Here is a 16,019-nt window from a genome sequence, read left to right on the forward strand (position 1 = left end):
TATAAACACAGCTGTACTGTTCTATGACAATGAGAGATGCTGCAGACGTTGGGAAATCCAGAGCAACACACACAAAATACTGGAGGAACTCAGCAGGTCAGACACCAACTATGGAGGGGAATAAACAGTTAACGTTTTGGGCCGAGACCCCTCATCAGGACTGGAAAGAAGATACCAGAAACTTCTACGGTCTTTTCTTTCTCTCTGGGCAGAAATGTCAAATACCAGAGGGCATAGGTGAGGGGGGGAAGCTTAAGGAGATTTGAGAGGCAAGCTTTGTTTTACAGAGACTAGCGTGGATTGTGGTGGTGGAAGTAGATATGATAACGCCATTTAAGAGACTGTGCGAGACATTAATATGCAGGGAATGGAGGGATATGGATCATGTGCAGGCAGGCTGGATTATTTGATTGGTCTATTATTGTCATATGCACAATCCTGCTTTGTTGATTTCTGAATTCCTACTTTCCCAATCCTCAAGTTGAGGTTTGCGTCATAAACCTATACAGTAAGCTAGAAGTGTCTTCAGAATAATATACAATTTATAGGGATCAACCGAGTACAGTACCCACGCCAAGCTGAAGCTGTACCAGAGCTGCGTTCTGTCCACACTCTTGTACAGGTCAGAATGCTGGTGCATGACGGAGAGCCACCTTGCCAAGCTGTCATCATTCCACCACAAGCCTCTGGAAGATCCTCCATATTTTCTGGCCAAGAGAGATCTCAGCCGTGCCCTACTCCTTCACTGTCACCAAGAGGACATGGCCACAATCATAATGAGGAAACGTTGGAGATGGATTGGGCATGTGATGAGAAGAAAGGCAAACTCCCTCACAAGACAGCACTCATTGGACCCCTGAAACACGAGACAAACACAACTAGGTGCTATACTGTAGAGGTGGAAATGAGGACCCTGAACCACACCTAAGGCCAATATAAGATGTTTTAGAGACCCAACTTGGAGTACTGTGTGCAGTTTCGGTCACCTGCCTACAAGAAAGATGTAAACAAGGTTGAAAGAATACAGAGAAAATTTACCAGGATGTTGCTGGGTCTGGAGAACCTGAGTTATGAGGAAAGATTGAATAGGTTAGGACTGTATTCTTTAGAATGTAGAAGACTGAGAGGATATTTGATAGAGGTATACAAAATTGAGGGGTATAGATAGGGTAAATGCAAGCAGGTTTTTTCCACTGAGGTTGGGAGGGAGTACATCCAGAGGTCATGGGTTAAGGGTGAAGGGTGAGAAGTTTAAGGGGGACATGAGGGGAAAACTTCACTCAGAGGATCATAAGGGTGTGGAATGAGCTGATAGCACAAGTGGTGCATGCAAGCTCAATTTCAACATTCAAATGAAATTTGGATAGGTACATGGATAGTAGGGATATGGAGGGCTATAGTCCTGGTGCAGGTTGTTGGCAATAGGCGGTTTAAATGGTTTTGGCATGGACTAGATGGGCCAAAGGGCCTGCTTCTGTGCTGTACTCTATGGCTCTATTAGAGAAGAAGGCCACAGCAGCAGCTTAATGAGCAGTAAGGCCAATAGAACAGGCAAACAGGCCATTTGATCCGAAGTGATGATGGTGCTAAATGGTGACTGCTTTGCTTGCATCTTCAGAAACAGCTCTATTTCTATCTTTGATATCCCCTTTTTCCTTTTCAAGGTTCTTTTGAAGACACTGACCTGGAGTTACACTCTGACTTTGGTTCTTTGCGGGAATGGGACCCGCTGTCAGGGCCTTATGACTGGCTGCTTTTTGATATCCCAAGTCCGCTTTCAGGGTGCCAGATCTTCGTGGCTCTGGAGATGTGCCGATTCAAGGCCGGTGCCCTCGACAGAGGCGTTCCGGGAGAAGATGGAACACCGCTGCTGTGGGCTGTGTGCCCAGAGACCTGAGTCGTTTTCGGACCAACTCTCTGGGCGCAGAGCTCAGAAAAAGCGACGCAATAGACTTTTTAACATCATAAATCATGTTATGTTTCCCTTCTCACTCGAAATGGGGACACCTCTTTTTCCGTGTTAGATTTACTCATTGAAACCTATTGATCCTACTCATCCGTTTCCCAGTGAACTAGTCCCATCCAGAGCCTTCCAAACCTGTCTTATCCATGTACCTTTCTAAATGGCTTTTAAACATTGTTAATTTGCCCGCCTCAACTAACTCACTTCAATCACAAACAAGAGAAAATTTGCAGATGCTGGAAATCCAAGCAACACACACAAAATGCTGGAGGAACTCAGCAGGCCGAGACCCTTCAGCAGGATTCCAGTCACAGCACCCTTTGCATGAAGAACATCCTACAGATGTCCTCTCTAAATATCTTACCTCTGACCTTAAACCTTGCCCTTCTATGTTTAGTAGCCCTTCCCTGGGAAAAAGACCACAGGGCTGTGTGCTTAGTTCCCTGCTCTACTCACTTTATGCTTATGACTGTGAGGCTAAGCACAGCTCCAGTGCCATAAGTAAGTTTGCTGAGGACACCACTGACGTTGGCCGAATCAAAGGTGGTGATGAATCAGTTTATAGGAGGGAGACTGAAAACCTTGGTGAGTGGTGCTACAACAACAACCTCTCACTCATTGTCATCAAGACCAGGGAGCTAATTATTGACCTCAGGAGGAGGAAATTGGAGGTCCGTGAGCCTGCCCTCAATAGGGGGGAAATCAGAGATAGAGAGGGTCAGCAATTTTAAATTCCTTAATGTTTTCATTTCAAAGGATCTTTCCAGGGCCCAGCACATAAGTGCCACTATGAGAAAGCACAGCAGTGCTTCTACTAAAAGGCATGACATCTAAAACTTTGACAAACTTCTATAGATGTGCGGTGGAGAGTATATTGACTGATGGCATCACAACCTAGTATGGAAATACCAATGCCCTTGAACAGAAAAGTTGACAAAAAGTAGTGGATACGCCCCAGTCCATCCCCACCACTGAGCACGTCCACAAGGAGCACTGTTGCAAGAAAGCAGCAGTCATCATTAACTATTCCCGCCATGCAGGCTATGCTCTCTCTGCCATCAGGAAGAAGATACAGGAGCCGCAGGACCCTTACCACTAGGTTCAGGAATAGTTAATCCTCTCAACCATCAGGGTCTTGAATGACAGGGAGAACTTCACTCACCCCAGCAGTGAACTGTTTCCACAATCTATGGACTCAATTTCAAGAACTCTTCATCTCATATTCTTCATATTTATTGACTTATTTGTTTAATATTATTATTTTTGTTTTTTTTGTATTTGCAGGTTGCTATCTTTTGCACACAAGTTGTTTGTTCATTATGTTGCGTACGTTTTCATTGATTCCATTGTTTTCTTTGCATTTACTGTGAATGCCCACAAGCTCAAAGTAGTATACGGTGACATATATGTAACATGATATAAAATTTACTTTGAAGTCTCACCTTGTCTGTGCCGTCATCACCTTATATAAACACTATCCTTTTTTTGACAATACTATCAATCTTTTCCTTTGATCTATTATGATCTGTATCATCTTCTACTGTAATCTTCTCATTCATCTTCACTGGTTGGATGATTTTCCTGTCCTTGTTTTAGCGCTGAACTATTGTGAACAGAATTACTTCTGCAAAAGCTGCTGGTTAACTGTCCAGCTGCCATTATCCTGTTCTTTATCAGTTGTCTCCTCTCTGTTTCCACTTTGCCCTTATCTCCAAACAGTTACAGATCCTGGCTATTTAAATGCCAACCACAGACAAGATGTAATGACACCTGCAAAGGTTACTTGACTGCATGCAGTTATTTCTAACTGTGCTATCAATTCTAACCACCCCACCCCCACCCCAGAGACATTTAGGATGACATGTAAAAACTGCCTTGACTCCTATTAACACGGAAAACTAGAGACCCATGAGAGGATGGAATAGGTGATTGTTCCTCAGTCTGACACAGTGTGTCTTTGCTAGGCTAGCCAGACACAGAGAATGGCAACTGTACAATGTCAATGTGAACAAAACTTCATCAAAGCACAGCACACCTCCACCCTGGAGCCTTTTGCTAACCAGCTCTGGACATCTGCAGTGCTTATCTCTGAAATACAGCTTTGAGCAGATAAATCTGCTTACTGATGTTAAATGTTTACAAATAGTACCATGCTTCGTGTACCGGACTGTGAGGAAATGCTGCCCTCTCCTGGTGACTCACTGACATAAATCACAGCACCAAAAGATACTGGAGCAGAATTAGACTATATCGCCCACTGAGTCTGATCCACCATTCAATCATGGCTACACACATCAAAGTTGCTGGTGAACGCAGCAGGCCAGGCAGCATCTCTAGGAAGAGATACAGTTGACGTTTCAGGCCGAGACCCTTCGTCAGGACTAACTGAAGGAAGAGTTAGTAAGGGATTTGAAAGTGGGAAGGGGAGGGGGAGATCCAAAATGATAGGAGAAGGCAGGAGGGGGAGGGATGGAGCCAAGAGCTGGACAGGTGATAGGCAAAAGGGATACGAGAGGATCATGGGACAGGAGGTCCGGGAAGAAAGACGGGGGGGGGCACCCAGAGGATGGGCAAGGGGTATATTCAAAGGGACAGAGGGAGAAAAAGGAGAGTGAGAGAAAGAATGTGTATAAAAATAAGTAACAGATGGAGTACGAGGGGGAGGTGGGGCCTAGCGGAAGTTAGAGAAGTCGATGTTCATGCCATCACGTTGGAGGCTACCCAGACGGAATATAAGGTGTTGTTCCTCCAACCTGAGTATGGCTTCATCTTTACAATAGAGGAGGCCGTGGATAGACATGTCAGAATGGGAATGGGACGTGGAATTAAAATGTGTGGCCACTGGGAGATCCTGTTTTCTCTGGCGGACAGAGCGTAGGTGTTCAGCAAAGCGGTCTCCCAGTCTGCGTCGGGTCTCGCCAATATATAAAAGGCCACATTGGGAGCTCCGGATGCAGTATATCACCCCAGCCGACTCACAGGTGAAGTGTTGCCTCACCTGGAAGGACTGTTTGGGGCCCTGAATGGTGGTAAGGGAGGAAGTGTAAGGGCATGTGTAGCACTTGTTCCGCTTACATGAATAAGTGCCAGGAGGGAGATCAGTGGGGAGGGATGGCGGGGACGAATGGACAAGGGAGTCGCATAGGGAGCGATCCCTGCGGAATGCGGGGGGGGGAGGAGGGAAAGATGTGCTTAGTGGTGGGATCCCGTTGGAGATGGCGGAAGTTACGGAGAATAATATGTTGGACCCGGAGGCTGGTGGGGTGGTAGGTGAGGACCAGGGGAACCCTATTCCTAGTGGGGTGGCGGGAGGATGGAGTGAGAGCAGATGTACGTGAAATGGGGGAGGTGCGTTAAGAGCAGAGTTGTCTACTATAAGCCTACTGACTCTCACAGCTATCTGGACTATTCCTCTTCTCACCCTGTCTCTTGCAAAAGCGCCATCCCCTTCTCGCAATTCCTCCGTCTCCGCCGCATCTGCTCTCAGGATGAGGCTTTTCATTCTAGGACGAGGGAGATGTCTTCCTTTTTTAAAGAAAGGGGCTTCCCTTCCTCCACTATCAACTCTGCTCTTAAACGCATCTCCCTCATTTCACGTACATCTGCTCTCACTCCATCCTCCCGCCACCCCACTAGGAATAGGGTTCCCCTGGTCCTCCCCTACCACCCCACCAGCCTCCGGGTCCAACATATTATTCTCCGTAACTTCCGCCACCTCCAACGGGATCCCGCCACTAAGCACATCTTTCCCTCCCCCCCTCTCTTTGCATTCCACAGGGATCGCTCCCTACGCGACTCCCTTGTTCATTCGTCCCCCCCATCCCTCCCCACTGATCTCCCTCCTGGCACTTATTCGTGTAAGCGGAACAAGTGCTACACATGCCCTTACACTTCCTCCCTTACCACCATTCAGGGCCCCAAACAGTCCTTCCAGGTGAGGCAACACTTCACCTGTGAGTCGGCTGGGGTGATATACTGCATCCGGTGCTCCCAATGTGGCCTTCTATATATTGGCGAGACCCGACGCAGACTGGGAGACCGCTTTGCTGAACACCTACGCTCTGTCCGCCAGAGAAAGCAGGATCTCCCAGTGGCCACACATTTTAATTCCACATCCCATTCCCATTCTGACATGTCTATCCACGGCCTCCTCTACTGTAAAGATGAAGCCTCACTCAGGTTGGAGGAACAACACCTCATATTCCGTCTGGGTAGCCTCCAACCTGATGGCATGAACATCGACTTCTCTAACTTCCGCTAATGCCCCACCTACCCCTCGTACCCCATCTGTTACTTATTTTTATACACACATTCTTTCTCTCACTTTCCTTTTTCTCCCTCTGTCCCTCTGAATATACCCCTTGCCCATCCTCTGGGTCCCCCCCCCCCCTTATCTTTCTTCCCGGACCTCCTGTCCCATGATCCTCTTGTATGCCTTTTGCCCATCACCTGTCCAGCTCTTGGCTCCATCCGTCCCCCTCCTGTCTTCTCCTATCATTTTGGATCTCCCCCTCCAACTTTCAAATCCCTTACTCACTCTTCCTTCAGTTAGTCCTGACGAAGGGTCTCGGCCTGAAACGTCGACTGCACCTCTTCCTAGAGATGCTGCCTGGCCTGCTGCGTTCACCAGCAACTTTTATGTGTGTTGCTTGAATTTCCAGCATCTGCAGAATTCCTGTTGTTTGTGTATTCAATCATGGCTGATGTATTTTCCCTCTCAACCCCATTCTCCTGCCTTCTCCCTGTAATCTTTGATGTCCTTATTAATCAAGAACCTATCAACCTCAGCTTTAAATATACCCAATGACTTGGCATCCACAGCTGTCTGGGGCAATGAATTCCACAGATTCATCACCGTGGCTAAAGAAATCCTTCCTCATCTCTGTTCTAAATGGATGCCCACTATTCTGCAGCTGTGCTCTCTGGTCCTAGACTTCCCCACGAAAGGAAACATCCTCTCCAAATCCACTCTATCTCGGCCTTTCAATATTCAGCAGGTTTCAGTGAGAGTTCCCCTTATCCTTCTAAACTTCACCACAAGTAACTTTAGAGCTTCTTAAACTCACTTCCAACCATCTGAGTTTGGGGATTCCACAGGGTCTAGGTATATCCAGGGAGGAGAGACCATGTTGATTAAAACCCACCAGAACATCCTGCATTGACGAACGATAACTCTACAGCAGCGGTCCCCAACCACCGGGCCGCGGACCGGTATCGGGCCACAAAGCATGCGCTACTGGGCCGCGAGGAATCGGTATGATTTGGTGATATGAGTCAGCTGCACCTTTCCTCATTCCCTGTCACGCCCACTTTTGAGCTTGAACGCACGCGAGATCATTACGCACGCGTCATCCACGTCAGCGCGGGAAGGAGATCAACTCTTCGAGCTTGCAAATGACGGTAGGCTGGAAAGTATGTTTGACATAACATCTCTGCCGGCATTCTGGATTAAAGTCAAGGCTAAATATCCTGAGATAGCCACAAAAGCACTGAAAACGTTGCTTCCATTTCCAACGTATCTCTGCGAAGCAGGGTTTTCTGCAATGAATGCAATGAAAACTAAATTGCGAAATAGACTGGACATAAGGAACCCCCTTCGAGTATCGCTGTCTCCCGTCACCCCTCGATGGGACCGTCTTGTTGCAGGGAAACACACCCAGGGCTCCCACTGATTCAGCGATATTGGTGTGTTGCAATGATTTCATCTGTTCATACAGGGAAAATATGCACTGTGTGTTTAATATCCAAATGTTACTTAAGATGTTATGATGCTACTGACTTATAAGTGACTTGTAATTGACTTATCACTATATTCATACGAGGAAAATATGCGCTGTGTTTAATATTAAAGTCGTTAGATAAACCCTTTAAAACAAAATTGAGTGTATTAGCCACTTATCACCTATATTCCGGTTGTGATTAACACCCCCGCCCCATACAGAATCGCCAAAAATGATTTGTTAAAAAAATCGGCACATACACGCATACGCACTGGTGCCAGCGCAAGGCTTCATGGTCATGGCAGTCTTTCTCGGGGTAAGCTCAACGTATTTGATGGCTACTCTTGTCCGTTGGCACCCATAAACCACCCCCCCTCCCCCCTCCCGCCCCTGCCGGTCGGCCGGTCCACAAGAATATTGTCAATATTAAACCGGTCTGCAGTGAAAAATGGTTGGGGACCCCTGCTCTACAGATACGATTATCAAACTACACTCAAAGCTGTCATGATATCTGAAAGAAAATGGAATCAATTGCAAATTCATCAGGCTTCAGAAACCACTCACCAAATAACTGCAAACAAACAGTATTATTGAAATATAACTTCTGCCCTCTTTCCATTGCCACCATTGGGCAGGAAGAAGTGGAGTCTGAAGAGTTACACTCAACAATTTAATGACAGCTTCGTCCTCTTCACCATCAGCTATCTGAACAGTCCATGAATACCATCTCATTATTTATCTTTTGTATTATTTATGTTTTGTAATTAATTGTACTTTTTTATATCTTGCAATGTACTGCTGCCGCACAACAAATTTCACAACATGTCCTAGACAATAGATCTGATTCTATCCACACCTCACACCATCTATCTGGCCTCATTTACCGCACCACTGTCAACCTTCACTGTTATAATGCAAGTAAATGAGTTGAGCTGACTGGGTGAAATTAAAAGTGCTCTTCTTCTCATTTTTTATATAAAACCATTTCCAAAAACACTTAGGAAGAAATTAATGATAGCTGAGGAGAGACCTTCCTTAACAGTAAGGTTTTACCTCAAAAAGGTAGCATTCATCATCAAGGACCCCATCACCCAGGACATGTCCTTTTCTCATGGCTACCATCAGGGAGGAGATACAGAAGCCTGAAGACACACACCACACAATTCAGGAACAGCTTCTTCCACTCTGCCATCTGTTTTCAGAATGGATATTGAATTCACGAACACTACCTCATTACTTTCTCTTTGTATTTTTTTCCACTAATTTAATTCATTAATATATTTCTTAATGTAGCTTATATATTTATATATATTGTAACGTACTGCTCCTGAAAAACAACATATTTCACAACAAGGGAAGCATGGTAGTGTAGTGGTTAGCGCAATGTCATTACAGCTTGGGGCGTTCTGGATTTTGGAGTGCATTTCCGGTGCCGTTCTGTAAGGAGTCTCTGTACGCTTTCCATGCGGAATGGATAAGTTTCTCAGGGTACTCTGGGTTCCTCCCACAATCCACAATTTCACTGAGTAGGTAATCTGGTCACTGTAAATAGTCCTGCGATTAGGTTAGAGTTAATCTGGGGTAGTGGGGTTGCTGGGGAGTCATGGCTCCAAGAGCTGGAAGGGTCAACCCCATGTTGTATCGCCAAATAAAAATGAAAACAATAACAAAATAAGCCAGTGATATTAAACTTCATTCTGATGCAGGGGGAGAGACACAGAAAGTACAGAAGTGGGGATGATTCTGATACAGAGGCAGGGATAAGAATCAGGCACGGTTATCGGCCCTTGAGCTCAGTTGTCCATTCCATCCATGATACCCATCTACACTGGGAACATTAGACTTTATTTGGCCCACATTCCTCGAAACCTTTTTTACATATGTACTGTACCTGTCCAGGTGTCTTCTAAATGTTGTTAATCTTTCCTCAATCCCTTCCTCCTGCAGCTCATTCCATATACTGACCAAACGTAGAAAACATAGAAAGATAGACAACATACAGCACAATACAGGCCCTTCGGCCCACAAAGTTGTGCCGAACATGTCCTTACCTGAGAAATTACTAGGGTTACTCACAGCCCTCTACTTTTCTAAATTGGGAAGTAAGTTATTCAAACAAGAGGAGATGAAACTCTCTCCTTCAAAAGCCCTTAAATGCTTTAGTCTTGAATTTCTAGATAAAGATGTACATGTTGTGGAAGTAAAGCTGACGTAAGAAATTAAAGAGACATCAGGTAAGATCTAACTGAATGGTTCTGGTTCCAAACAGCTGAATGCAACTCAGTTCAATTGAACTCTGATCACCGGGCTGTACTACTCCCTGAGTGTAGGCAGAAGATGAAGACCACAGCAGCAGTACAGAGGACCAAGAAGGTATGGATTAGAGAGTCAGAGGAGCGCTAACAGGACTGCTTTGAGTTGGTAGACTGAACAGTATTCTGGGGTTCATTTTCAAGTCCGAATAAGTACAGTCCGAATTAGCCTACTGCTCTACTTTCTCTATACCTATGTCTGTGTGGCCAGGCACAGCTCTAATGCCATGTATAAATTTATTTACAACACGGTTATTGTTGGCAGAATATCAGATGGTGATGAGAAAGCGTACAAGAGTGAGATAGATCAGTTGGTTAAGTGATGTCACAGCAACAACATTGCACCCAACATCAGCAAGACTAAAGAATTGATCGTGGACTTCAGAAAGGGTAAGACCATAAGACCATAAGATATAGGAGCAGAAGCAGGCCATTTGGCCCATCGAGTTTGCTCTGGCATTCAATCATGGGCTGATCCAATTCTTCCTGTCATCCCCCCTCCCCTACCTTCACCCATACCCTTTGATGCCCCGGCTAATCAAGAACCTATCTATCTCTGCCTTAAATGCATCCACTGACTTGGCCTCCACTGCTGCTCATGGCAACAAATTCCACAGACTTTACCAGACTAAAGTAATTTCACCACATCTCTGTTCTAAATGGACATCCTTCAAACCTGAAGTTGTGCCCTCTTGTCCTAGAATCCCCTACCATGGGAAATAACTTTGCCATATCTAATCTGTTCAGGTCTTTTAACATTCAGAATGTTTCTGTGAGATCCCCCCTCATTCTCTTGAACTCCAGGGAATACAGCCCAAGAGCTGCCAGACGTTCCTCACACGGTAACCCTATCATTCCTGAAATCATTCTTGTGAATCTTCTCTGAACCCTCTCCAATGTCAGTGTATCCTTTGTAAAATAAAGAGCCAAAACTGCACACAATACACCAAGTGTGGTCTCACGAGTGTCTTATAGAGCCTCAATATCACATCCCTGCTCTTATATTCTATACCTCTAGAAATGAATGCCAACATTTCATTTGCCTTCTTTACAACTGACTCAACCTGGAGGTTAACCTTTAGGGTATCCTGCACAAGGACTCCCAAGTCCCTTTGCATCTCTGCATTTTGAATTCTTTCCCCATCTAAATAATAGTCTGCCTGTTTATTTCTTCCACCAAAGTGCATGACCATACACTTTCCAACATTGTATTTCATTTGCCACTTCTTTGCCCATTCCCCTAAACTATCTAAATCTCTCTGCAGGTCCTCTGTTTCCTCAACACTACCTGCTCCTCCACCTATCTTTGTATCATCGGCAAATTTAGCCACAAATCCAAATCATTAACATACATTGTAAAAAGCAGTGGTCCCAACACCGACCCCTGTGGGGTCCACTAGTGACTGGCAGCCAACCAGAATAGGATCCCTTTATTCCCACTCTCTGCTTTCTGCTGACCAACCAACACTCCACCCATGATGGTAACCTCCTTGTAATTCCATGGGCTCTTACCTTGGTAAGCAGCCTCATGTGTGGCACCTTGTCTCAGTAAGACAAGGGAACACACCCCATTCCTCACTGAGGGATCAAACGTGGAAAAGGTGAACAGTTTCCTGGGTGTCAACATTCCTGACAATCTATCCTGGGCCCAACATATCCATGCAGTTACAAAGAAGGCATGACAGTAGCTATATTTCATGAGGAGTTTGGTGACATACTAAATCTCCTCAAAGAAACTCTCAAATTTCTACAGATATACTATGGACAGCATTCTTACTGGCTGCATCACCATCTGGTGGAGGGGGGTTTTTGCAACATTGAGGGTGAGGCTGTTTTCTTGACACCATTGCGTCAGGGTAATTACTTCTTCTCTTTAGGTTGCCTTGTTATTATTTGAGATAAGGCCAATCAATGTAGTGTCATCAACAAATTTAGTTAGCAGATTAAAGCTATGGGTGTGGAGTGGATGTGGAGACAATATTTCCTATAGTGGGAGAGTCTAGGACCAGAGAACACAGACAGAGTGGATGTGGAGAGCATGTTTCCTGTAGTGGGGGAGTCTAGGACCAGAGGGTACAGCCTCAGAATAGAGGGACATCTATTTAGGACAGAGATGAGAAGGAATTTCTTTAGCTAGAGGGTAGTGGATCTGTGGAATTCATTGGGTACATTTAAAAAGAAAGATCATAAGTTCTTGATTAGTCAGGGAGTCAAAGGTTATGGCAAGAAGGCAGAAGAATATGATTGATAGAGATGATAAACCAGCCATGATGGAATGGTGGAGCAGACTTGATGGGTCAAATGGCCTAATTTTGCTCCTATGTCTTTTGGTCATATTTGAGATCAACTGTTAAAAGCAGCTCCAAGATCCACTCCACCAATCAGAAGTGTGTGGCTGGTGGTTCTCTTGGATTGGGATCAGGATGCAATTTCATGAAACAAAGATCCAAAAAGCACAGAAAGACTGACACGATCTCTGTGCATTGGTCATTGACCAGAAAGACCGACTCGATCTCTATGCATTGGTAATTGACCGGGAAGACCGACTCGATCTCTATGCATTGGTAATTGACCAGAAAGACCGACTCGATCTCTATGCATTGGTAATTGACCGGAAAGACCGACTCGATCTCTATGCATTGGTTATTAACCGGAAAAACCGACTCGGTCTCTATGCATTGGCATTAGGTTGAAATACAGAAATAGCCCAGACAATGAGCTGGGCAGTTATTGAGCTGTTCACCGTTACCTTGAATATGATAGCGATGGGGATGTCCTCTGACAGAGTGTTGTGCCGCAGGTAGTAGCGACCCTGCTTCACCACCAGGTTGGTTCTACTTTTCTTCTCGTGTGTGGAGCTGAAAGTTGAGCAGAGTTCCATTACTAGTTTGATGCAGGGCACGGGGCTGGGTAATGAAGAAATACGGGTGAATAAAGACATCAGAACCCTGATGTACAGTTTAACTGTGCTGCACACTACACACATTTTGAATTATATTTTATTAACTTATTGATGGTAACATTGTGGTTTATATTCTATGTGTGATGTATGTTTTGTGGGTGCACCACGTTCTGGAGGAAGGTTGCTTCGTTTGGTTGTACATATGTACATGTTTCTCCTAGCAAGTGAAGTCTACTCCAACGGACTGGGTCAATGATATCTACAGCGAGGTCAAAAGGCCAGGAAGGCAGTTCTGCAACGCTCAATGGAGAGCGAAGGGTATGACGAGAGCAAATGAAGTCATGGGTAGGCATTGCAACTGAAGAAGGCCCCAGCTCTGATAACTACTTGTTATCACTGGACCTAGACATCCAAGATTGTACAGCCCAGTGCAAAAAGGTTTCCTCTTTAAAAACTCTCCCGCACAGATTTCCCGTCATCATTGGATACGACAGACAACTGCAACATATGTACAGCCAAAAGACAATAAACTTGAACTTGAAGTTGAACCCAGGTCCAGTGCAGACCCAGAGTCATAGCCAGTGCAGACCCAGAGTCATAGCCAGGGCAGACCCAGAGTCATAGCCAGTGCAGACCCAGAGTCATAGCCAGGGCAACATCCTGTATCACAACCAAAAGACAGGGCCAGTGCAGAACTAGTGTTATTCTCAAGGCAAACTACAAGCCTATAGTTCACCTCCGCATAGCACAGGACTGGTATAAACTCCATCGTTACTTCCGAGCAGAAGATTAATCAGCAGTCCTACTTCAGTAAAGATAAACTGTCATTTTTTTGTTCATCAACATATACCATCAGCAGGGTGGACATGTAAGTATTTCAAAGACCCAAATTTTCCAAATATAATCAAGATTCAAGATTGTTAAATATCATTTCCAGTACATAAGTGTAAATGAGAGAAAATAATTGATAATCCAGATCTGATTCAGCAAAAAAAACATACACAATAGTATAAAGAATATACACAATCAATCTAGGTATATAAACTACCTTATGTATGTCTATAAAGCAATGCTACGCACAGGAGTGTCTGTACATACGGCGACTGACAAGAAGTGATAAAGTAGTGGTGGTCGGGAGTGTGGAGGGGTGGGTTAGTGGGTGGAGATGTTGATTAGTCTTACTGCTTGGAGAATGTAACTGTTTTAAGTCTGGTGGTCCGAGCTTGGATGGTGCATAGCCTCCTCCTTGATAGGGATGGGACAAACAGTCCATCAGCAGGGTGGGAGGGATCCTTCATGATGTTACTGGCCCTTTTTGGCATCTTTCTGTATATATATGTCCTTGATGGTGGGTTGATTGGTGCTGGTGATATATTGGGCAGTTTTGACTACCTGTTGTATTTAACTAATTGCAATTTGAGAGGATTATCACAAACCTGCCACTGGTCTCATCAATTCTTCATAATCCTTAATTCACCAATCTTTCACAAACTATTCTACTTTCTTTTTGTTCCCAGTGATCCTGCCCATAGCCCTCTGAGGCAGAGAATTCCAAAGGTTCACCAACCTCTAGGAGTTCCTTTACACCTCAGGTTTAAATGACCTTCACTGGCACCAGCCTAACCACCGTCAAGGACATACTGTGTGTACGGAAAGGTGCTGGAAAAGGGCCAGTAACATCATGAATGATCCCACACATCCTGCTCATGGGCTGTTCGTCCCACTCCCATCTGGCAGCATCCACGCCAGGACCATCAGACTCAAAAACAGTTAGATTTCCCAAGCAGTAAGGCTGATCAACACCTCCACCCACTAACCCACGCCTCCACACCCCCAACCACCACGACTTTATCATTTCCTGTCAGTCACCTTATGTACAGACACTCCTGTGCCTAGTGTCACCTAATACACGCAATAAATCTATGTATATAAGCTATCTTACGTATTCATATTTATTGTGTTTTTTGTGCTGCATTGAATGCGGGGTAACAATTACTTCATTCTCCTTTACACTTGTTCACTGGAAAAGACATCAAGCAATGCAGAGTCTTGACATAGAATTTTTAACCATGTCCCCATGTTCAAGGTCCTCCCATTAATGGAAGGATCTCAACATTGTGACCCTAAGGGTTATGTATGTTTCGGTATGAAACGAGAAATTTGTGAGGAAAATCTGAGGGGGATCTTCTTCATTCAGAAGATGGTGACAGTGTGGACTGACACGCTAGTGGGAGTATTAGATGTCAACATTTAAGAGAAAGTTGGATAGGTACATGGATAGAAGGATTACAAATGGGTGTGGTCTGTGTGCAGGTAGGTGGGCTGAATGGCCAGTTCTGCACTGTAATGTTCTAAAGCTCTATGACTTTATCACCCCTCATTCTTCTAGACCCCTCAGTCACTTGTGACAGGACAATGATGGCACTCCAGTAATCAGCCCATTGAATCTGTGATGTGACAACCCTGGCACCCCAGTAATCAGCCAGGTGAATCTGTATCAAGACAACCCTGGCACCCCAGTAATCAGCCAGGTGAATCTGTGACAACACTGGCACCCCAGTAATCAGCCCATTGAATCTGTGATGTGACAACCCTGGCACCCCAGTAATCAGCCAGGTGAATCTGTGACAACACTGGCACCCTAGAAATCAGCCCAGTGAATCTGTGATAGGACAATCCTGGCACGCCAGTATTCAGCTCAGTGAATCTGTGACAGGACAATCCTGGCACGCCAGTATTCAGCCCAGTGAATATGTGACAGGACAATTCTGGCACACCAGTATTCAGTACAGTGAATCTGTTGCATCAGAACCTGAAGCACAGAGGTCAGCCCAACTACATTTATAACCGGCAACAAAAACAGAACTCACAAAGAGCTCAGTGGATCAAGTGGCACCTCTGGAGGCAGAAGGTGTGAGGTGACAATTCAGGTTGAGACACTGCATCAGGTCTGAGTGAAGGCAGTAGGGAGCAGCACGTGGGGGTGGGAACAACTTCAAAAGTTGATACCTCAAAAAGGCAGCATCTGTCATAAAGGGCCCCCATCAACCAGCACATGTCCACTTCTAATTGCTACTATCTTTTTGCACAACCTATTGAATTTGGTACGTCACCAAAAACTC

General features: G+C 45.1%; 1 protein-coding gene across 1 annotated transcript in view; it reads right to left on the minus strand.

The window, feature by feature from the left end:
• Positions 1-16,019, minus strand: part of polr3b (polymerase (RNA) III (DNA directed) polypeptide B) — a 146,605-nt gene that overhangs the window by 115,180 nt on the left and 15,406 nt on the right. Inside the window, exon 5 of the mRNA XM_072267353.1 lies at positions 12,745-12,853. Coding sequence (XP_072123454.1) covers positions 12,745-12,853 — 109 coding nt within the window. The remainder of the gene's footprint in view (positions 1-12,744; positions 12,854-16,019) is intronic.

Source organism: Mobula birostris, chromosome 9 (genome assembly GCF_030028105.1).
Source record: "Mobula birostris isolate sMobBir1 chromosome 9, sMobBir1.hap1, whole genome shotgun sequence".
Taxonomy (NCBI): domain Eukaryota; kingdom Metazoa; phylum Chordata; class Chondrichthyes; order Myliobatiformes; family Myliobatidae; genus Mobula; species Mobula birostris.